At 30.5% G+C, this 26,135-nt stretch overlaps 1 protein-coding gene across 2 annotated transcripts in view; it reads right to left on the bottom strand.

The window, feature by feature from the left end:
• Positions 1-25,184, bottom strand: part of LOC129914759 (tetraspanin-18) — a 107,633-nt gene extending 82,449 nt beyond the window's left edge. Inside the window, exon 1 of one of the 2 annotated variants that reach the window (XM_055994137.1) lies at positions 23,873-25,184. In XM_055994137.1, coding sequence (XP_055850112.1) covers positions 23,873-23,938 — 66 coding nt within the window. In that variant the 5' untranslated portion in view covers positions 23,939-25,184. The remainder of the gene's footprint in view (positions 1-23,872) is intronic. The other variant, XM_055994126.1, reaches the window with a different exon arrangement.
• Positions 25,185-26,135: the final 951 nt, after the last annotated feature.

Below are 26,135 nucleotides of genomic sequence, written 5' to 3' on the forward strand. Positions count from 1 at the left end.
CTCTTTTACACATAATTTTAACATTATTCAAAAACTGATAAATTTAATTCTCGCATTAAATTTTAGTTGTGTTACGGGTGTGACGTGATTTTGTTTTTTAAATGCACACAATGAGACCCAGATGACAAGCTAACAAAAAAAATGAATTTTAATTGTGTTTCGAATGTGGTAAGAAAACGGTAGGGGTGTGACATTTGGGAAAAAAACTTCTTATGGTAGATTTCTCAAAATATTTAAATTTACTTTTAGAAAAAAAATCAATTTCTGAAGCAATTCAAGTAAATTAAAATTTACTTTTATTTAAAAAAAAAAAACCTACCTAATCATCAGAAATATTATTAAAGCAAATACCTACAGCCTATACAACACCTTTATAATTTTTATCATCATCATCAACATCATTAAAAATTTCATTAGAAATCCACACTAATAACTTGCCAAAAGATACTTATTTATGTAACATGATATTTTTCTTCCAATACTTTGAGTTTTTATTGACTCATTGTCTTCAAGGAAAAACTCGATAAGAAGAATTCGAGAAAAACTTCGACCACAAAGTAAAAAGCCAATGCGGAATTTCCATTTTGATGAAGATAAAATTCGCAGACGTTTTCTTAACTTTTCTTCTTCAAAATAAAAAAAAAAAAACAAAAAACAAAAAACTCCCTTACCGCTGGAATAAGGAACTTATAGGAACTTTCTACCTTCCTTCATTTGATTGATAGTTTGAATTTCATTCGTAGGTATCTCTGTCTCTGTTATTGACCGATAAATTCTATTGAAGAGAAAATTGTTCTTTTAAAGATGCAAAAACAATCTGTTATCTTTCATTTTTTTTTTCTCTCACAAATTGATGATGATAAATATATTTTTTTTTCTTTTTGGTTTATATGATGATTTAGGTAAATGAAGTGGAATGCCTTTCTTCTATACTTTTCTCGCTAATACCCACATAACGATTCAAATTTGATGACTTGATTTTCTCATAAATTACCCGTTGGGCACTGCAGAGTTTTTGTTATGTTTTTTTTTTTTGTTGCAGATTTATCTTTTTCAAACTTACAAAAAAAAATATAATACTTATCTCTGAAAAACTATTGTGGATATAGGTATAGGGAACCTTTTAGGAACCAAGAACGGCCCAAAGCGATCGTTAGATGAACTCCCACAGCAACCAAACCAAACAATGCGAGAGTAGTTTATTATGCGCTATAGGGTATAAACGTATACACAAAGCAATTCAAATAAATAAACATTCGAAAAGCATACTAAACTCACACACACACAAAGATGAAAATGTATCTTTTTGTTTAATACAAAGAAAATCTAAACGAAAAAAACATAAAAAAAAAAAAAACAATACAACTATGGCTTTGTTGTTGTTGTACTTTTGATGGTAGTGGGTGGATTCGGGTATGGATTCGGGTTTGGGTCTTCCCTTTCCATGGCAGCATGTTTATCACTTTCAGTTTGGTATTCAGTTTCAGTTGCATTCCAGTTGAATTTCTTTTATTTTTTTTTTATTATATTTTGACACGAGGTATTGAAACGGGTTAAATGAAACAACGAACGGATAGCCCATCAGAGAAGGTATAGAGGAGTAAAATAAATGGTCGTAGTGTTAGTGGTGATAATGCATTTTACACTACAAACAAAACTACCTGAGAACTTATGATATTGCATTTTGATGACCGCAGATGCAACAGAGCGCGCTCTCTCGCTCTCCTCTGAACCGATTTTGAAGCCTTTCGATTTGCGATAATGTTTATGTGTGTTTCATGTTGGATGACGATGACGCCGCAATGCGTCATTTGTATATTTTTTTTTATTTGAATATGCTAAATGAGTAAGTTTGTTTCCGTGTAAAAGTAAAAGGTGGTTAGTTGCGTTGTGTGAAAGAATTTTAAGAGCCTTTTAAATAAAGTAGCTAAAGGACTTAATCATAATTTAGTATACTGAAATTAACTGTAGATTATTCAGGTATGGATTTTGACAATGTTACCAATTACATTTTTAAATGATAAACTATTAATTTTTAATTATAGGTTTTTCCAGCGTTACGGGTGTGACCCTTGTTAGACTTTTTTTTATGAGTTATTCAACCAATATTCAAAATTATTAGAATTCAACTTGAATCAATCAAGTAATTTTGTTTCAATATCAATTAAAGTTGTGTTGCGGGTGTGACAGTTGGACAAAAAATTATTTTCCGAAAATATATATACAAATGTTGATCTTCCCAAATGAGAAACAAATGGAAAACCAACAAATATATCCGTTTTAATAATGTTACGAGTATGACAAGAAAAAGTTACGGGTGTGATATTTGAATTTTTTTTATCTTAGGTACCTATGTCTCATTATCGTAGATAAGAAATAAGTCCATTATCAAATTGTGAAGCTATGTACGAGATGGAACATAAGTTAGGTAAATCGGTGTTTTGAATTGGCTATGATCGGTACGATCACTCACTGAAGTGTTACAATATTTGTTTGATGAACTAGGTACATATTTTTGTGTGAAAAAGTATACTTTCAATTTCTTAATTTTTAAACTTTCAATTTTTTAATTATTTTATTTCATAAAAGGTTTTCAAGTCAGGCAGCCACAGGACTTGTTATTTACGACCTAGAATGTTTTAAAGGACTTGCCTTGCCTTGCTGTACCTGAGAAAATATTAACTGGGGTCGCACGTACTTGCTCTTGTAGTTCAAAGTATCTTTATCTTAAATATCTATTGAAACTTTAAGATTTTGTTTAGTGTCGAGAAAAAAAAATTAAAAAAAAAAAATCGAAAGTTAAAAAATAAAATTAAAATTTTTTTTTTCAAAAATGTTTGTTAATTTTTTTTTTTTTTACATTTTACACTTCAAAATGAAGTCTATAAATTTTGGATAAAATTGACTTATGCTTTGATGAAAGATATGAACTATAAAAATATGTCGATTTTCGAAAAACGGCAACGCCATATTTCTGTTCTCCGCATTTTTTGAGAAAAACTAAAAACGCAGTTTTGTCAGAATCAATAAGACTATTACGTACACCAAATTTAATCAAAATCGTTAGAGCCATTTTCGAGAAAATTGCAATACCTCGACAACTTTATATAGGAGATATGCGTTAAAAGGGAGATATTGAAAAAATAAAAAAAAACAGGTCTAGGGAATTACATAAAAATCATCTGTACCAAGTTTCAAGTTAATCCATCCATCCGTTTAGGCCCTAGCTTGATGTACAGATGGACGCACAGATGCACGGACCGACGACGGACGGCATGACGTATTTGAATTGCTGTATTCGAAAGATTATAGTTTTTTTTCCCCCTTTTGAAAAAGTTGAATAGATGAAAACACACCCCACAATCCTTATAAAGTTTGTGTTTTGGATTTTTAATAGGTCTCTCAAAGACAGGTCTTAAATTAATCCAGTAAATTACAAATCCAACGAGCAGTAATTGAGTGCAAAAAAGAAATTGGTTGATAAAAATTTCTTGTACGATCCCGATCCCCATCCACATAAAAATAAAAATCCTATACGAGTATCTACGTAATTTTAAGCACGTGCTTAAATTTCGACCCGCACAAATAAAAACCTAAATGATTTATGTTCTTCTGTTACCCAAATTTAAGGTCAATGTTTTCTTAATGGCTTTCTACCTCATGATAAATCCGCCTCTGTCATTTACATTAAACCACGTTTCAGTTTGAAACGAGTTTTATGTTTTTGTTTGTGTTTCTTTCGCGTTTGCTCAGTGAAATGTCTTTTGCCATACCCAGTTACCAGCATAAAGGTATTTCACATACATACGTATTTTAAGCGTCTAGTCTCTTTTACAATGTTTAAACAAAGAAAAAGTATAAATACCAATAACAAGTTTTTCCAAAACAAGTACGGCTTGAATGTAAAGGTAAGTTTATCTTTAAGTATGGGTTTGTTTGTTTACTTTTTTTTTTCTTTTTTGAGTTAGGCTCAACTAAACAGACTATGTATATATACTCATACCAAGCCATAGTCATTTACAAATACATACGCATAATGTGAGTTGTTTTATTTCTTTACCTTTTATTTGTGGAAGACACCAGTATAATTTATGTGTTAAGCCAGGTGCATTAAGTAGTCTAAGAGATAAGGTTTCTAATATGAGTGAAATTTTGAGTAGATGATCAATACGAGTACTCGTAAACCGTAATTCGAAAATGAGCAAAGGGCAAATTGTCTTGTAACATTCCTAATCCCATTTTTAAAGGAACCAACAATTTCGATCACCTCCAACTTCTGAACCATAAGACCTAGAAACTTAAAACTGATATTAATTTTTCAGCTAGTAGTCACGATCAAGCACCTGAAAAAATACTAAGCATGAGTACCTAAAACCTAATAGCTCGTGAGATACAAGGATTCAAAGATACAAAAAATCGTAACTAATTTACTCAATGAAATAAATCCAACAATTCATCTTGAACTCTTCCATAATGTTGATATAACAATTGGTTGGCTCAAATACAAATACGAGTAAATGAAAAGAAAAGAGTATGAAGTCGGCAGTGTTCGAAATTTCATAAAAATATGTAATAAGAAAAAGCTATTAAGTAAACAATCCTATATTAGGCAGAAAAAAGCAATATTAGACGTCAGTAAGAACTAGAAGCTACATTTTACAGGCGGTAAAAACCTTTAACCTGGAGCTATGACTGTACAAAAAAACAATCATAAACGCTCCAAAAAAAATGCCCTGTGGAGACAGTCTTACTTTTTCAAAATAAGTTGTGGATAATAGGACCAGTTTTACCAAGATCATTTAACAAACAAAATTAAATTTTGATTCTAGGTATCACCAAAAATTTGTTAATATAAATTTTTGAAAGAATTTTAAGAATGATAAATTGAAAACAGTAGTCTTTTAACTCATTCATCCCAAATTCTTGCGGGTTTCGATCGAATGCAATTCTTTTGAAAGAAAAGTCCAAAAAGGGTAATGATTTGAATTCAACAAAACAGGGGTTCAAAAAACAAGTGAAAATAGAAGCATTTTTTTCTCCAAACAAAAAGGAAATAAAAATAAACAAATAATTTAAATTTGTATCGATTAAATTTTGATTTTAATTAAAAATCAAACCTTTTAACTTGGTACCTTCTCATTTCTTATCTTTGTGCTTGTAACTTCCAAATACTTCTTTGAATACCTCAAAAATTGATTTAGCGAGAATTTGATGTTCAAAATAATTTGAATGCATTTTTAATTTCTGGTAATTTTTAATATATGTATATCTACTTTTACTCAGTATTTATATATAACAAAATGTTACATAAATGAATAACACAATTATAAACTTACATCTTAAATACCCTAGTTAATATATAAATAGTAGAGCCTTGAACTGTAAAAGCAAGTAAATACGATCCAGTTGTGATTTTTTTTTCGCTGCAATATATATCTGGTAATGTTCTAGACTGCAGAAGCAGATAAACTAATTGAGTAAATTTTAATTGAATCAAACAGGTATTTAAAGAATTATTTAATTTAGCTCTAAGAAAACACGTTTTTTTTTTTGTTTAGTCACTTTATGTCAAAGATGATTGTACAAAGCTGTTTTTATTTTCAAAAATGAATCACATCTCAAATGTCTCATATTCCATGCTAGATCCAGATGTTTATTTAAAGTTTAAGGCTTATAAATAAACTAAACATTCATTTGTATTTGTTGAAAATTCTCTAATTTCCATAAACGTGACATAGCGTTCGGCATATAACACACATTTTTAAATTTGTTTGTTAAAATTTTTAGAACCTCAAAGTTATATTAAATTGATTTTATTGGTATTTTGTTACGCCCTAAATTGACCAAAAGTTTAAAATTTTAAAAACAAATATACTGTGACACTTAATCTCATGCTCAAAAAAAAAATTGTTTAGTTAACAAATTAACAATTTTTTAAAAATACTTCCAACACTTTAAAGAATAATGATTTCTTTCAACAATGTGTAGCTACTTTGGTAATTTCATGAATTATGCATATAAAAGTTCTGTTTACACACATTCAAGGTAATGAATAACTAGGGAATATACTCATACTGACAATCACGCGTAGCTGTGGGTAATTAATGCAATAAAGTATAGACATTAAGATTCTGGGTCAAAGGTGTACCTGTACGTATCACTTTTGCCAAACCAGATTTTTTACTTGCTCTATAGGGCAAGTATTGGTTTCGTGTCGAAAAAAAAAATTGAGGTTTTAATCAAAACCAACATTACGATGATGGAGAATTCCGAAAAAGTGGGTCTCGCAATTCCGTCCGTGCGTCTGTGCGTCTGTGCGTCTGTGCGTCCATCTGTACACATTTCCACAGCCTAAACGGGTGGACGGATTTTCTTCAAATTTGGTACAGATGATTTTTATGGAATTCTGAAAGTTGGTTTTTTTTTGTTTTTTTTTATCTCGTTTAGAACGTATACCTCCCATACAAAAAAATACGATATTGCGAATTTCTCGAAAACGGCTCTAACGATTTTGATTAAACTTTGTATACGTAATATTTAAAGCAGTGGCAATAAAACTGCATTTTTATTTTTTCTTAAAAAAGTCAAATAACAAAAAAAAAAATTTTTCATTTCACAAAATTTTGCCCTAAATGTCGGCTCTTCCCCAATATCATTTTTTTTTAAATTTAGAGCCAGCTTTTAAAATCTACAAGTAGACTAACATAAAAGTGCTTTGAACTGCAAGAGCAAGTACGTGCGACCCCAGTCGTGCATTTTATTTAAAAAGTACTTCTAATAGAATTGATTGGGTATAGGAAAAAATTAGAACATGTTCTTGGAATTTTCTAGCACAAGAAAAAATAAATCATTAAGATTCTTAATGGATTTTTCCACAGCAATACAAAAAATTGCTCAGATTTGATGTTTCTTATAAAAACCGTATACTTTTAGATTTTGTATTAAAATTACGAACAAAATTATATTAAAATTTATGTATAAAAAGAAATACAATAGACTATTTTATTCTTGGTCTGACAGAATAGAAACAGTTTAAGATAAGATTAGAATATTTAACTTGAGAAAAAGACAGACAATATCAGACAGAAGTCACTATATTTACCCTAAAGTCAGCCAGCATGGGGATCGATATTCCCGAATCAATACAATGCTAACAATGCAACAGAAAAGACGCCGCCATTTCAACATTAAAAGAGCCCACCTGGGTTTCTTATCTAGGGGTTTAACCACGTTATCCAAACGATATTAAGTTAGTAATGACTGAGGTAAAACCAAATAAAGTAGCTTAATTTGATATACAACAGTCAGGACTCTTTAACCATACAACAGCTTATCTGTACGAAAAAGCGATCGTTATCATTTTTATTTTTTTGTCACTAGTTACAAGTAATAGAAAGATAAGAAGATAATGTAAATGGAGAATAAGGGTTTGGTGTCCAGTTGAAATTAGAGGGTAAATGAAAAAATGCTCCATAATTCGGGACTTTAAATAACACCTCTAGGTTGCCAGTTAAACTAAGTTGCCTTCATTGAGCGAATGGACGAAAATGATCCATCCAAGGTAGTTTTCGCATATTCCTAGTTCCCAGGTCGAAATGTAAATAAAGATTGAATTTCACTTTAAAGACCATTCGCTGCCAGATCAATCTTTGTAGAGGACTAGAGGCATCGTGCTGAGCTTGAAAATGCGTTAAATTGCTTTAAAATTTTGCAATTTCACTGGAGAGTTTCTTTTTTACAACGGTGCTAGAATTGTGAAGTTATGCCTCATCTTCTAGAAACCAATGAACATTTGTGCCACTCGAATGCCATTCTTTTCGTGAACTTATTACGTATTAAGGTAACTCCATAATCAAATTATGGAGTTATTCCCACCGAGGTGGAAGAAAAGTCCATTATGGATTTATGTCCTGTGGAAGTATATCTCTGCGCCTCAAACGAACTTCATCTTTCTATTTGCGTTGTTGTTATAGAACTTTGTTTTAATATTGAGTTATATTTTCTGTGTAAAAATTTGGATCAATGCCTCTGTTCCTATGTAACTTTAATTTAAGGCTGTTTCAATTATTATTATGACCTCACCTAAGCGATTTTAAAAGACTCAAATAAATTACTTTAAATATTTATGTCTTAGTCGTTATGCGTCACATACATAAATTAAACTTCCAGCCTCAAAATATGTATCCTTCTGACCTTGAAAACACTGTTTTTCTCTAGGTATTTTTACCCATAAGTAAGTGTTTTTTTTTTATTTGAACATTATGAATAAATAGTTAAGATATTGAGTATAAGAAAAGATACTCTTAACAAACTTCCAAGCATACTGTATAAGTTGTATAGACCCATAGTGTATCATTCTATCAATTTATTTGGAACTCTTTATCGTGTTTATGTCATGTTAGATACTTTTATATCTAAAATATTGTATACAATGTACCTACTTAACTATCTAAGATCTATGTATCTATCCCACGCAGAGCTATGAACTTTAGTAAAAGGTTATCGGCAACGGCAAATCTGTACACATTGATGATTTGATTAAGTGGGTGTAGAAAATTATGTATCCCAACCATCCACTCACAATATCACGTGTCAACTCAAACCAACCATAAGCCCCCTCTAGCCCAAAGGGACTCTGGGAAAGTAGGAAGACGAAAGACTTGATTGTTTTATATTTATGCTTGTTTTCCACGACATGGTATATATATATATATAGGTAGGTATAAAGTGCGGTTCTAGATTTAATATTTAACCCGGTGGCGGCAAATTTTAGTGCCTGTTATAAGTTGATCTTTAAGGGATGGTTATTAAATAATTCTATAGGGGGTAGGTAAACTTTAAGTTTGTATAATTTAGTAATTTATTAATATATTAATTTGCACCTCGCTCGGTCCACCCCCCAACTGTGTGAAGAGATTTAACAAAACTGCTTTATCATTTTGACCAAGTTTTAAACTTAGCCATTATAGAATAGACGCCATTAAATGTCTACTATTGGATATAATATATTCGCACAATTTAATTAAGAAAATATTTGTTTTATCGTTTGAAGTAGGTTCATATACAAATAATTTTGGGATGGGAGAGTTCTATCAAATTACATTCTAGGTAGGGCGTTCACTGGCACGAATCATCTGGCTTTAAACAAATTTTCAGTTTCTAAAATGTTTACACTAGAAAACATATTTATATTTGTTATGAAACATGGTCCAAATTACATACATATTTAGAGCCAACAGCAAATCCATCAAATGTCATGTTGGTTGATGCTTTGTTTACAATATCATAATTTAATTTCAGACTCCCTCCCTTTAAAACTCAGAAATCTGTTTATTACCAAAATACTGGAGTAGAAAAGAAGAAAAGAAACCTCAAACAATAGGTTTTGAATTTGATTTTTCTGAAATATCGACAATATATAGTATATTTAAATATACTTTATGTAATAATACCTATATCATTAAAAAATACATTTTATGTGACCTATTTAGTGGTATTTTTTTTTTCTATTCTTTCACTATGATGCCAATACATGAATAATAACCGAAATAAATTTTGAATTTGTACTTGGGAGAGAAATCATACTACTCAATACTTCAATTGAAATATGAATGAAGAAGCCAAAAAAATAAAATAAAATTTCCCTCATTTTTTCCAGTCTATTTATCCTTGTCCCCATGTTTAAGGTCTAATGGATCGATTTCTTTTAACCTGATATCTTGAGTATGATGTTTTCAATTCTGGGACAACCATTCCACTACTTTAAGGGGATACAAATTTGCTTATAAAGCGCTATTTCATCAACAAAACTTGAAGATAGTTTAGGTTTGTTAAGTATTATGGAACTTTTATTTTATTTACTTAGAATTTTTTTTGGATCCTTCTTAAAATGATAAGCAAAAAATACTTTCAACTTCCATATATTAAAAATTTAAGTAGGTATGTACAATCTTTGTTACCTTCACCATTTTTTTTACTTAAGTTTGGAAATTTGAGTAGGTACCTACCTTTAAAAAAACTTCAAGGTCCATATCGTTACATTTTAAGATTAAGGTAGATTATAGGGTCATATGCATAAAAAATAGTAAATGCTTTTACTTGAAAAATTGTAGAGTATGAACGTTTTTTATCCACATTTTGTGCATATCAAACCTAGTTTATACTAATTAATTTCATATTGCTAGTATTTACTATTTTTTATGCATACGGGCCTTAGTTATAGTTCTTGGTTTTTATTAGTTTCAACATAAAAACAACTTAACCCAGGCACATTTCACAAAAAAAAAAAAAAACAATGGCCTGAGGTAAATAATTGCACACAACTGATTTTTTGTGATATTGTTATCATGACAACTAAGTTTATAACTCGAAAGACCTGTGCTAACTGAATGGTGTGGGAAAAATCTCGAAATTTTCATAGTCTTTTCAGTTTTTAGCATCTAACTGAAAATGGCAAGGAGGTAAACAAGAAAGTTTTTGCTATAAATTCAACTAGTCCCTCGTCGTAGTTTGCTCTTTTGCCGCAAGAAGTCTAGGAGTGGGTCTAGTAGATGTACCTATACAATTTTTTGAATATTATTTTCTGCTTTCGAAAAGGATTCGGTTGAATTCGCAAACTCCGGACGACCGAATTTCGAAGTGTCTGCACGAATTAGCGAAACGATGAAAAAGGGTTTGAACAAACTTACGATCAGAAATCAGATTAACTATCTATCTTAAACTAGTTTCCGTAGAGGCGAAATTGAAATCTTATTTTAAGAACCAAAATTAACGGTACCTTTGCAACCAGAAATAAACATTTCCGAACTGTATTTAAATAAGATTGCATGACAAGCTTACTCTAAAATATCTCATCACTGAAAAAGTTCGCCTGGCTTTACGAATGATTGAAAATTCATAGCTTTGAGATTTTAATAAATCTATAGAAAAATCATTTCTTGAGTGCATGGTTGTCAGGCATTTTGCAGAAGCATACGACTTTTGTTCTATGATATCAGATTGGACTAGACCCAGAAAAATTAAAAAACTTCCAAATATTCATAAAACCACAAAACTTCAAAAATAATCATACTTTTTTATTGATTTCAAGGCTACCTATATGCTATATGACACTGTGTAGAGAAACTATTATTCTGTGTCGGAAAGGTCTTGTGTCAGCTTATTAACACTACCACTTTCATTTGAGGCAAGGAAGGGTTGATTAAAGTTTCACGGTCAAGGTAAACTGAACTACGACAAGTTTTGAACCGAAACTCTAAAAACAAGGCATTTTACCTCTGAGATAATTAAGGAGTATTACATATGTACCTATTGTATATGTATTTATTAGTTCCGCAACGAAACTTAGAAGAATAAATTTTGTTTACCAACGGAAGTCAATTGAAAAACAAGGTCGTCTATTGAAACAATCAAGACACCCTTTTAAATGCAAGATCATAACAAGGCTATAATGTCAAAGGTAATTACGATGAACTTGATTAACAATATTTTTGTTTATATTTATCAACAAATACGTATTTTTGCTAACCTAACTTGATCCCTTATTTTTTAATTGTAAAGTTCATTTTTAAATGAATTATATTTCACTTTTTCAATAAAAACAATTTTAGAAACTTTTTGGAGTAACTAAAGCAAATTATTAGGGAACCCGGCCGAACGGCTCTAATTTTGATGATCTTTTTTTTCAAACGTCGGTAGTTAAAAATACTTTAAAGTCTATAGGTTAAAAATTGCCTATGTTGCCGTATTGTTTTTTTAAATTAAAATAGAATTTTTTTTAACAAAACCATTTCTTTTTTGCTTAAATTTCATAATATAATTGATACCAAAAGATTCTGTAGGTAATTTAAGGAAGAAATATATACATATATGGAAGTAACAGACAATCTTCCACCGTTTAAGCGAGAAATGCAATTTTCTAACAAACTGACTTTAAACACAAAAAAATAATATTTTCAACACAACGGCAACATCTACATTATTAAAAAACACATTTTTAAAAAGCAAGAAGCTCATTCTTATCTACAAAATTTAAATCTACAAAATTTAATGAATAGTTTTTGAAAAAAAGGTCCTTAAACTCAGAATTTTGAAAAAAAAAAATGTTATTAAAAAAAATTTAAATGACTTTTTTTCAAACTTTTTTGTAATAAAATATGAATTCATTTTTAAAAATATTTTGGCCATAAGGGCTATTGAATAAATAAAAAATAACTTTATATTTTTCAATGTTGAACTTAAAAAAAAAATAAGTTACATTTTTTTCAAAACTTCTTTTAAAAATGTTCTTCGAAAAAGAAATACATACTTTTTAATTTTTTTCCTAAACCGTAATACATATTGACATTTCCTATTATAATTCAAATCATAATAAATGTGGCCTAAAAAAATAAAAATAAATGCATTTTATGTTATGAAAAAGTTTTAAAAAGGACATGTTAAAATTTTTTCAATCATTTTTTTTTTTTCAAAAATCTGAGTTTAATTACCATTTTTTCAAAAACCCTTCACTCAATTTACTTAATTTTACTCTTACAAATATGAATACGCTTCTAGCTTTTTAAAAATGTATATATTTAAATATTGTAGGTGTTGCCGTTGTGTTCAAATATTTTTTTTTGTGTTTGAAGTCAATTTGTGAGAAAATTGCATTTATCGCCTAAACGATGGAAGATGGTCCTTCACTCCCATATAGTTGTTTTATCTTCAATTGCCTAGACAATCTTTTGGCATTAGTAAATTTATGAAATTTAAGCAAAATTTTTGGAAAAATCTTCAATTAAATTTAAAAAATCAAAACGGCAACAGCGGCAAATTTTAATCTATAGACTTTAAAGTATTTTTAATTACCGACGCACAGTGTGGCCGATGGTAGGAAAAGTTGGCAAAAATTATTTTTGTTCGTTTTTAAGTTTGTTATGAGTAAAAATACTATAATAAAGTACAAAACTGAGACAACTCTTGTGATTCTATGAAAAATTATTAAAAACGCACATAACTAAGAAGGTATCTGTTACCTTTAGCGTTGAAGTTGTTTGAGAAGGAGAATTGTTATTTAATTTTTCAATACTTTAATTTACTGGTTTTATTATTTAAATAAGGTTTTTCTTAAAAAAATATAGTTTTTTCGCTCAAAGATTTTTGACGTGACTCATTAATTGGTTTAGCAAAATCTTCCTAATCAAAAAATACACTGGTCAACAAAATTCAACTTTTTTTGTCCAAAGGATTTAGGAATACTGAACTCGAATACACATTCAGAAATATTCTTTTAGCTTCCGTTTTTTTTAAATATTAGCGTTATAAAATGCAAAAAAAAATGTTATTTTGAATGTTTTTGAGGTTATGCAAATTATGGTTTATTATTTCAGCATAGTTTGACGCTAGTTTGATCTGTTTTTCTTCTGTTTAAATTTTTAAATTTTTCCGATCTTATTTTATGCATGAGATATCTCAAGATAAGTTTCCATTTTGTTGATCAACACTATTTTCTTAAATTTTTAGCCAGCATGCTAACCGTACACACTCTAAATTGTGGCTAATATAGTAATTCTGATTATGGATACGAGTTCAGAATCTCTTACACCTTCAGAAAAGTATAATTAGGTCCTTGTGTCAAAAATCTAGCTGACCGGTATTGTCAGCACTGCCGGAATCTGAGAAATATATACAAAAAAATGGTTATTTTTAGCTAACTTCACATAGTGTTTTGCTCAAAAAGGGGCAAACATGGGCAACATTTTTTTAATTGACACGAAAGATGACACTCTCATCAATAAAGGGACACCAACAACAAAGCGCCACTTCACACCGTTATGAACTTTTTCTCAAGGAATTTGTATGACGCACTAAAAACACGAATGATCCCAAAGACACCGAATTCGAAAAATTATTTCAAACAAACTACACACTCATAATTCAAAAGAGAAATGAGAATCTAAAGCTTCCTTTTTGCTTGTAATTCCATATTTATTTCAAATTTGTATCTTTTGTTTTAACGAAATAGCACTTAAAACTTTAAACACCCATGGGAGCTAAAAAAAGTTAAATAACGAATAATTTCGTCAATGGTGACATTTTAAAGTGTAGTTACTCTCCCCGTTAGGCTAAAATCGTGCAATAAAAACCGGTTTTGTGCAGCCTATTAATCCCTCTATTAAAGTAAATTTGTATTTGGCAATTTCGGTACAAATTAAAAATAGCTATTTTTGCCAGCTTTTGATACCATTGGCCACACTGTGCGACGTTTGAAAAAAAAGATCATAAAAATCAGAGCTGACCGGGTTCCCTTATATTGCCATTTTTTGAGCTTTAGTTACTCAACTAACTATATAATCAATCTTTTATGTATGTAGTTATTCGTAAATATTAGAAATGAAACAAAATTTGCATTAATGACGTTAGGTTTATTTTATCAAAAAATGAATGCATAATAACACTGGTCAACAAAATTTGACTTTTTTTTTGCCACAAGAACCAAAATATACTTTTCTAGTATTTTTCGGGGTGCTGAATCCGAATCTGAAGTCAGAAAAATTTGATTGGCCTCCGTTTTCGAAATATTACCGTTATAAAATGCTAAAAAACGTCATTTTGGCTGTTTTCGAGGTTCTGTTTTTATGTGGGGTAATTCATTAGAAACAAATTTGTAACGGTTATTATAAGAACTGATATTCTACTTTCAAAAACTGTTTAAATTTTCCCGATATCTCTTTTATTGCTCGAGATATCTTAAATTTCAGTTAATAAGCCAAAGAGAAACTAAACTTAATTTAAAGATTAAGTCTCTGATCACAGAATTTTTGCCACAAGAACCAAAATATACTTTTCTGAAGGTTTTTGGGTTGCTGAGCACGAATCCGCAATCAGAAAAATTCTATTAGCCTCCGCTCTTGAAATATAACCGTTATAAAAAAAAACCTTTTTTTTGCACTTTATAACGGTAATATTTCAAGAACTAAGGCTAATAAAATTTTTCTGATTGCGGATTCGAGCTCATCAACCCAAAAACCTTCAGAAAAGTATATTTTGGTTCTTGTGGCAAAAAAAGTTTAATTTGGTTGGCCAGTGTTGTTTCTGATTCAAAGACCGCTGCTTATATTTTAAATATCTCGGGCAGTAAAACAGATATAGGAAAGATTTAAACATTTTTTGAAAGAATAAAATCAGTTCTTATAGCCACCGTTACAAATTTACTCACAATGTATTACCCCACAAAAAAACATAACCTCGAAAGCAGCCAAAATTACGTTTTTTTACATTTTCTAACGGTAATATTTAAAAAACGGAGGCCAATAACAATTTTCTGACTTCAGATTCGAGTTCAGCACATCAAAAACTACTAGAAAAGTATATTTTGATTGTTGTGGCAAAAACCTTGTTGACCAGTGTAATTTGACCCACTGTAGTAGTATTCTTTTATTTATGGTGACGAAATTTAGAAGTACATTACAAAACCATTCTCTTTGTATTGAAATTGGTTGAGCTCAACAACAAACATCAAAACAGAGATTCGTTGTTTGCCACGACCGAAGAGTTCAAAATGTTGTTTAAACATATTATTTACTGAGGCATGAAATTTGAGTTTTGTCATGCACACACAATGGATTTCTTGTTGTTGATTTTTTTTTTATTTTCCAGTGGTATAATAAGAAATGGGGACGTTCGTTTTTGTCATTAAAACGATCTTGTTATAAGGGTTTGTTTGTTACAAATTCAGGTGATTTGAAATTCATAGAAATTAAAATGAGTTGCTTTAAATAGAATAACTTGGTGTGTTAATGTATTGTTTTTAAGTATCTACACTGATAAACAAAATAAGACAGATAATTGTTGTTATTTGATTGATGTTTGAACATGAACTTACAAAATTGTTTTATGTGTGACCTGAAATTACGACAGTGGAGAATGCCAACAAAGTGGCCCCGCAATTTTGCCAATCTGTTTGCCATTCTGCATATTATATCTCGACTCTAAACTACTAAAGTGTTTTTTTTTAACTTGGTACCTAGTTTACAGTGGGTGATTTTAGGTGACGATTAATATAAATTTTCATTAAAATCATAATGAAAATAAATAAATAAATAAAAAAATTATTATTTTTAAAAATGATTCTAAAGATTTTCAATTTTTTTCTTCTCAAATGAATTTTTTCAAATCGATACTTTCCCGTAAGAATGTACCTATTAAGCGACATTTTTTTCGAAAATGAATGTGGAAATGTACTATGAGTTAAGCGCCACGTTTTGGTACCATTTTGGTTGTTCAAATGCAAATGAAACTAGAGAGAAAATAAAATTGTGCACTAGAATAATGTTGTGTTTTGCGTTTCTACAACAATTTTAGAAATGTCACTTAATACATTCTTACGGGAAGGTATCGAAATGAATTCGTTAAATTTTAATTAAATGGTGTTTAACAACTAATTTTATTATTTTGTTTGCTATTACCTTAAAAAAAAAACTAAAATTAGAGCTACTTTTACCAAGAGCAAATATGTACGTGCGACTCAGTGTCGTTCATTTTATTTCTTCTGCTACATATTTCTAAGTTTAATTCATAACTAACATGACTTAACTATCGGCCAATAGAAAGTCTGTAGTGTGCGGGGGCTCTCAAGGTTCAAGATCCTTTGATTGTTTAAAATTTCGTATAAAATTCTCTTACAAATTTAAGTCTAAGTTTTATCATTGAATTAAAAATTTCATCTACATTCTACAGGTTTTCTATCTATTAATATTATCAACGATTTTATTTCAAAAATAAATTGTAGCCGGGAAAACTCTAAAGTTTTTTAAAGAAAATTAATAGGTCATTTCAAAATATGGTGTTAAATGTTTTATCAAAAAAAAATCCCACTATTTGCACTTTGAAGTGAATCAACCCATCCTTCAAATAGACCTACTTTTTTCGCATCCGGCATTCACTTACATATCGTCGGTCTCATAAGAAAACCTCGTAGCTCCACTTTTTTCACAAATGACTTTTGAATGCCATTCTTTAGAAAATATGTCAGCGGAGCAACCCAGAAAATTTGGTGTCATTCCGAAAACTCTAAATAGACTTAAATTACGAGGTTTTCTCATGAGACCGACGATATTTCATTTTTAATTTTTATTCCAGTTCAAATTTTTTTTTAATGCATAATTTGGCATTAGCCGGTGTCAAAACAAAATTAATGGCAATTTGTCGGATAAGGATTTGAAAAAATTGATTGAAAAATTGGTTATTTATTCACAATAACCAGAAAATCTTTCAAATGTGCCAACATTTTATTTCTTTTTTTTATTTTTATTTTAAAATGATCAATCGATAATAAGCGTATCTATCATACAAATAAATATCCGTTTAAGTTAGAAAAAAAAATGTTACGCATACACCAGAGTGACCCACAAATTATTTCGTGTGTTACTTAATGAAATGGCTATACATATTTCTCAGAATATAGCTAAAATGAATAACTTTTTATTTATAATTTTTATGGAAGAAGTGAATAAAAAGAACTAAAACTTAATGCCAATATTAGGAAAATTGTTTCATTAAACTCAAAACACTTTTTTTTTAATGTTGTCACATCTAAAAATGCAATACTGTTGCAGTTTGTAGTGATAACTAAACTTCAATTGGGACTTTAATGGCATGAGTGAGGAATTTTTGTAATTTTCTAAAGTAAAAAGGGAGAAAAAAAAGTTTTCAAAAAATACAGCATCATTACCATTCTTCAGCTTAAGGATTCACTAAGCGGCTGATACCCAAAGAAAAAAGACACCATATTCCTGGTACTGTCAATAATAAAGAAATGATAAAATCCCTTTCCTGTTATCAAATGAAAACACTGTAAAGTTTGGTTGCTCGATCTCTCCATTTTAGTATTAGTTTTTGTATTTATTTTGTTTCACATTCTAATTTCTAATCAAATCAACTTTTTATAGTAACATTTAAAAACTGAATTTCACTTTCGAAAAAATACGACTTTGAACACTACCTTATCTCAGCTATATATTGATCCAAATAAAAAACGAATTTTATTTTTAGACAAAAAAAATTGAAATCACATTTTTCAGTCAACCTAAAAAAAAAAAAAAAACAATCAAATCAAATCACATACTACATAACACCCTTAACGCAAGAAAGTATTAAAGTTAAATTAGAATCTCTTCTTCTTTCATTCTGTGTAAGTAGGTACCTTTCATGTTCTCGGTATACAGCTACACAATTTAACATATAATTGCATTAACCCATTTTGTTTTCAAATTTTCCAATCACACATCAAAAAAGTAACAAGATTTAAAAATAACAAAAACAAACAAAAAAACAAACTGAGCATCACCGAAAAGCAGATCTAACTTTTTATCACACAATCACACCAAAAATAGGTACAAAAAACAAAAAAAAAAAACAAGACAAGACAAGGCAAGGAAAAAAAAAAGAAGAAAAATCCTTGCAACTTTTCTCATCCCATAAATTTTATTTTTATTTTAAAACCAAACAGAAAAAAAAAAATAAAATAACATAAGAACTCATGTCATGGAGGTAGGTATCCATTATTATATCCACCACCTCCCCACCAAAAAAAAAAGTTGTGATAGGACCTTGAACGAAGAAAAATCGAACTGCCAAAGAGTGCCAAACAAACATCTTTTTACTATATCACACACACACACAAACACAATCATATGCATGTAGAAGAAGATAGATAACAAAAGTACGTATATTCCATGTAATCCTTGGATGGAATAAAATTTCATTTTCAAATATAATACCGAGGCAAGCTTTAAGGTATCATCTCTCTATCGATTTTGCAACTAACCAGCGTATACACACAAAATTTAACTAAACTGTGTTTTACACCTCCCCACCCACTTCTCCACTCGTCCTCGGACAAAAAAAGGAATACCTATTTAATTAAATCCCATTTTTGAACCAGATACATATTTGTAAAATCTATTTATAAATACGAACACCAGAAAAAAAAAAAAAACAAAATTACAACGGATAACAAAGGTATTGGAATAGTTTTCGTGCCCCATATACCGAAATCAACTTTACCCTTCTTTTCTCTACCCTCTCCTCTCTTCCCTTCAAACAAGACTGCCTGAATATATTGCATTTTTAATTTTACCCAATGCAATTATGTAGGTACCTAGCAAAAAGCATCAGGCCTTTTTTTGTTGTTGTTTTTTACTGAACATTGCCGCCGCTCGGCGGCGCTCGTTTTATGTTATAAAACACAGGACATAGAGCATAACAAGAAACGTCGTCAATTTCCAATGAGATTTTCCAAGAGAACCTGCGCAGCCTGGCTTTCAAGGTCAAGCATCAGTATATAGTGTAGTACATACAGAGAGGAGCCTCTGTAACAGTTATTATAGGTATCTGCGAGTATGTTTTGAAAAAAAAAAAAATGAGATGAAAAAAAAATCCCTAGATAGGTATAGGTCGGGGTTCGGGTCGAAAGCTTGGAAGTCGGCATCATCGGCATAACGAGCAACGATGAACCAAACGAACGAACGAACATAATACGCCACAACATCTGTGAGATGCTGCTGCTGCTGCCTGGTGCCTGCTATTGCTGGGGCTGCTGGATGCTGTTAGGTTAGCTATATGGCTGTGTACCCAGCAAACCAACCAACGTATATGTCAATGATGTGAGAATTGTGGGGTATGAGATGGCAGGTTTAGGTTGTTGGAAATTTGTAATTCGAACGTGAAAACTCTGAACACACTCTTCCCTCTCGATTTAATTACATAACACATTGTTTTTTTTTTTTTTTTTTGTCTTGCGGTGGTTTTCTGTGTGGATTATTTTCATACTCTATTTGTATGATAATGAGAATGAGACGAAAGAGGTGGAGGTATCTTGTATTTTTTTTTTTTATTTAATAAGAAATCTCAGTGAGAAATGAAATTTAACTGCAATTGACAACAAAAAACAATCATAGAATAGATACAAAACAAGTTTCTTAAAATATTCATCTCCAGTTCTCTCGTTCTAGGTATTTTTGGTCGGTGAATCGTGAAACGCAATAAAAAAAAGCAAAAAAAAAAAGTTTCAAGTAGATTTCAATTCGAGATTCGAATACATAATGAGGAACACAGAGTGAGTATTGTTCGTCAGCATGGATAGATATGGACATAATACTTTTTGTTGCCTATCCAGCTAACTTCTGACCAAATGGGTAGAGTCCCATGCAATCCTCCACTGGACTGCATTTCACATTTTATGTTGACGTAGAACGTATTTGTAGATATACGAGTATACCTAGGAAAGGCCAAAAATTCCTAACGCGAGGAAATTCTCTTGGCTTGGGCAAAATCAAACAACAACAACAAAAATAAATATATAACACTGTCCAGGCAGGCTTGCCAGACTATGCTTTATATATGTCATATCATAACCTATTTCATAAATTCTGTTATGTATTTGTTTTTTTTTTCGAACATAATTTTAATAAAAAAAATTAATAGAAAATTCATCGCATTTAGAACTCATCCATTTCAAATTTTCGAAGAAAGTTCTGGGCGTATTCATTTTTTTGTTCTCATTTTTGACACTTGTCAAATATATTCGAATACAGCCATTTAACACAATGTTTCCGTTCATATAGTAAAATCTGGGGTTGAACTACGGCATACGTACGTTAACGTATTGACGCTTTATGTCTCTATCATTTTCTTCTGATTAAATAGAGAGAGCTATACCTAGTCAAAACGTTAACGAATGTATGCCGTAGTTCGACCCCTGATTTTGAGAAGATGTTTGACACAAACGTTTTAGGGATTCATTTCTAAGTCTGGGCTTAAATTGTTATAAATGATTTTTTGTTGTTGTTGTTGTTATCATGTGAGAATGGCAAATGGCAAAGGTTTTTGATGGTATAAAATCTTACAGCATTACAACAACAGCAAAAATCCTTGCTGGAAACATCAAATCTGTCAATTGTTAATTGTGACTCATGCCGGATTTTTAGCACCCAATTCATTTTGCCATTTTATTAACATTAAATTCAAAATTTAATTTAAATTTAAATATTACCTATTGGTATTTGTTTCTATTGTTGGTGTTCAAAAAATTGCAGTAGAAACTGTCAAAATATTGACATATTTTGTGTCGTATAAAATAATGACACTAAGTCAAAAAAATGGACATTCTTTGGAGACAGTAACAAAATTACTTTGATATAAAAGGTCATGTGATTAGTGTCAGATGAAATAAAAGTTGGTCACTCTGATAAATTCAGCATACCTAGACAAGATATTTGATTTTTGAAATGCACCTTTTATCAAGACAATCTGTAATTAGATGTGTTCAACACTCAGTCAAACTTCGAAATCATACCAAAACTCCAGACTTAACAATTTTTTTATTTAAAATCCAAAATTTTGTATTTAAAAAGCAAACCCATCATTCTTTTCAAACAATTCAAACAATTTGGATTAAAAATGCAGTGAGATCCCTCAGCGTATCCGAAAACTAATTCGATTTTGTAAGAAGAATCGTTTACATAGGACCCACTTTGGCGACTCAATTTGACACCTTCGTGATGTTTTTTCATAGGTACTTGCATTTAGCCAAGTGAGGAATGATTCTTTTAACTTTTTACATTTCAAGTTTCCTATGTTCGCCTAGGGTTGGAGAGAGAAAAATATGAAAGTTTTGAAAATCCTTTCAGACTACACACGTCAAAATACATCAGATGAGTGAGTTCATTATGAATATTATCTGGAATTGAGTCCTAATTTTTGACAGATAAAATGCATACGTACAAAAAGACAAATTGATAATTTCGCAAATTAGTTCAGTTCGAATTTCAAATTAAATAATTTCCTATATGATTTGACATTCGAAATGAAATAATTTTGCGAAATTATCTCATTTAAGCTTCAGTAAAAATTGAGTCTGTTCAAAAATTTGTTCTAAAACTTCCGAATTCAATCAAATTTGGACATTTCTTTTGTGATTCTGTTCTCAATTACAAAATTCTGCTTATTTTCACAAAAGAGGTGGTGTAAATAGTTTCCACACTCTAAAAAATTTTATTCCAAGAATTTCTTTGGACAGAAATTTATGAGTTTTGTCAAATGAATATGGCTGAGTTCTATGGAAAATCGGATTTTTTTTTCAGTAGGTGCGTGACAATTAACATTTGCCTGAAACATAAACTCTTCGTTATCCATACCCACATTTCAATTTTTTTTTAATCTCTCTAAAAAGAAAGTATGAAGTTTAAATATTTTTATCCATCGGAATGTCTTCACAAAAATAGGTACAATTTATAGGAATTACATACTTTATTATATAATATGAGAAACTATAATTGTCTGTACGTGACATGGAAATGCATCTATTTTCCATTCAATTTTTTTTTCACAGTTTGTTTCACTCTTTACTTTGACAGACTCTTAATTTGACAGACTTCCTTAATTTAGTGCACAAAAAGTGTTGAGTTACGTATTGCAATCACGGTTGCCGGAGTGGGTAGGATCCTACCAAACTGGGTAGGTTTTTTTACCTTGGGTAGGTTGGTAGGTTTGAAGTCAATTTGGTAGGTTTTTCCAAGTTCTTTCTCTAAAATAATTTTATTTTTAATAATTGACAAAAAAAATTGTAATTATGTCAAATCTACCCAAAATATTTGTGCCAAACAAATGTGCCCATCTAAACCGAGAGTAATAATATTAAGTAGTGTATGTAAACGCAGTATCCTCATTGTTGGTGTCTGAACTCATCCATTTTCTTGTTTTGTGTTGACACTAACTTCACATTCTTGATTAGTGATTTCTACAAAATGGCATTACAATTTTATTTTAAAAGTTTTTTTTCCAAAAAATTATTTATAAAAAATTGTTTTTTTTAAAAAACGGCTCTAACGATTTTGAAATTTTTTTTCTAAAAATGCACGTTTATATATCAATCAAAACTGCATACTTGTTATGGAGGGCAATTTAATTTCAGATTTTATTTTATTTTTTTAAACGAATTTTATTTTATTTGCCAAATTTCTATATAGAAAGTCTTAAAAATTTAAGCAACTTTAACTCCAAGAGCAAGTTCGTGCGACCCAGTCGTGCATTTTATTTTTTTAAACAAGAATTTATTCTCTTAAAATCGAAAATTTTCGTTGGGTAGGTTTTTCTTTGAATTGGTAGGTTTTTTTGGAAACTTTGGTAGGAAATTTTTTATGCGAGTGGCAACCGTGATTGCAATTTTGATTTCATGAAACTAGAAGTAAGGAAGTAATTTTTGACAGAAAATACCAACATTATCTATAAATTAAAATATAGAAGGTGTATTATATCGAAAAGCTGAAATAAACCTTAAATGTTAAAAGTTTCCGCATTGTATTAAATCAAATTCAATCACTTTTGAGTATATCCTAATTGGTGTCAAATTCACCCTTAATGGTAACTCTGTTGCTCAGTGCAGCATGCAGGGCAGGATAACAGGAATATTGTCTATAGTAATGTACTGTACATAGACACTTGCTAAGTTTTATGTACATACATAGGTACATCTACTATGTACAAATATATATATATGTGACACCAACATGATAGATACTTTTTTTTTACGTAGTTTGTTCTTACGTGCATGCAAGCTCTGAATTTAGGTCAAATAGCAAAAGGAGAGAGTGCACCATCACCCAGCAGAAGAAGAACAAGAAGAAGAGTATGAGTGTGATCGAATGCAAAAGATGAGGTGAGAGTACCTAACCACACAATACCTATCTACCTAACTAAAACAAAAAAGGAAAAAAAAAGGACTTTTATCTTTTCCTTTTTCTTTAGATCTTTTAATGGCAATTGATTGCCTTACCTATAATTTTATTTGAATTAAAATAGATATAAAATTTATTTTAAAACTTTCACTTACCGTTAGTAAAACGACGTAACTATATACAAGATATTTGAAGCATTTAATCCGTTTTGAAAGAGCCATTTCGATGCAGGATACTTATTTTTGTTTTTTTTTTTTCTTTTCCTTTTCCAGAAATATACTCACTCGAAGGACAACCGAAGGACAATAGAGATATTTTTTCTTTCAAATCTGCACTTTTGATTTCACTGTATTACACGGTTATTTTGTAAAAGAGGACGACGAATAAACAAAACTCAAAACTTCAACTTGTATATCTTTTACCTGCAATTAACAGTAAACTAAAACACACATACACAAGAGTAAAAGTACTCTTTTATACAAAATAAATATACATAAATGTATGTTAGGTATGTAGGTATATGTGTTATATTCACACCATACCTTCTGCTATGATGCAAGAACGTTTTGTAACCATCGACACGAAACACATCACTTTTTCTGGTTTTGGTTTTTTTGCAAATCAAAAAATTATAACAGAGGGTTTTTTTCTCTCTTTTTAAATATTTTTTTGATAGTTTTCACGTAAAAAATAAAATATGAACTAGAAAAAAATATTTCTAGTTTTTTTTATTATAAATTTCAATGATAGATATGATCAAGTGGAACAATAATAATAATAAACAACGACGACCGAATTTTCCTTTCACCACCAACACACAAAACAACAACAAACGGAACCAACAAAGTTAGAAAAAGTTGGTGTCAGTTCATTTTGCGCTTCACTTTCGATGATGCGACAATGATGAGGGATCAAATAAGAGGATAACCGAGTTCAAACATATATAGGTTTATGTATATATGTAAATGTATACAGTACTATATTTCATCCATACATCCCTTAAAACAAGCAAACGCACACAGTTAACTTTTGGGTACTTATCATCCGCACATATGTGAGAGATTACAAAACTCTTCTCAACGTCAACGTCAACCCCTAAACCATCCAGAGAAGCAGCTGGATTGCTTGGCCTTTTGCCCTTTGTGTCGTTTCGGTCAGTAACACTTTTGTTTAATTTCTTAAAAATTTGAAAAACTTCCGCTAACTGACAATAATTTTATATCAACATCCGCTTGAATCTCAGCTTGCATATACGATTTCGATTTATGACCTGCAGCAGTTTCTCACTTAAGAGATACGGATACTTCTTCTGCTTATACTTTTAAAAAGGTGCTTGAAGCACAAACAAATACAACAACATTTATTTATCTTTCTCCCCAAAAAAAAACACACAAGCACAACGACGACGACGACAATAAAAACAACTCCGAACTCCAGAAACGCACTCGTTCAACTGAATCGCTGCGGAACAACTTCCACTTGCACAGAAAAATATACTTTTTCTGGCTGGATTTTTTGAGTGAGATCTTTAAAATATGTATGGAAGTGAGATACAAACACAAACACACACACAGCATAATCGTTCATCCATAGAATGAACAAAATATCATTTAGCACCAGGCCAAGCTAGCACCATAGGAAGAGAGATGACCATGAGAAATAGGCAAATAATGGTGTTATGGAACGAGAACGACTACAAACAAAAACATATCCTGAATCGAACATGTTTGATGTTGAATTGAATGAAAATAACATGAGTTTGGTTTTGGTTTGATGTCCATACGTTTTGAACAGTGCTGGCGAATGTAGGTATAGTTCAGTCAATGATTAGTCTCATGGGGTTGTCGTTTGGTACAAAAATCCAATTTTTTCAAATAACTGTTACTCTGAAAATATAAGCTATGATTACACGGTCAACGAAATCGGTCAACGCGTTGAATCTCTGACGTAAGTATGACGTCAAAATCTGTCCCAAGAGTGTCACCTCGTGTGATCGTCAACAAATACTGCTGTCATTGCGTTGACGGTTACGATGACACTGGCGTTGACACACATTTTTAGGTCAACGCATTGATGACCGTGTAATCTCTCTGTCAATGCCATTGGGTGTCATCGCAATGACCCTGTCCCAGGGAACATTTTTTGTAGGGCGATTGTTTGAATGGTGTACCGTTTTGGAGGGAGGGGGTTCTCATTTCACCTTTTTGTTTTTTTTTTACAATAAAAAAACATTTCTGTATGGCCATGGCATCCATATTGGATGTAAAACCATTTGTACCTTTACTTTAAGCTACATTTTAAGACCGTAATTGTTAGCATTGGTTGCGGCGTTCATATGCTACAAGCGTTTGAAGGTGGCCATATTGATTTTTTTTTCGATTTTTTAAAAATCAAATGTCGAAACTTTTTATTTTTTTT

This window comes from Episyrphus balteatus, chromosome 1, assembly GCF_945859705.1.
Source record: "Episyrphus balteatus chromosome 1, idEpiBalt1.1, whole genome shotgun sequence".
Taxonomy (NCBI): domain Eukaryota; kingdom Metazoa; phylum Arthropoda; class Insecta; order Diptera; family Syrphidae; genus Episyrphus; species Episyrphus balteatus.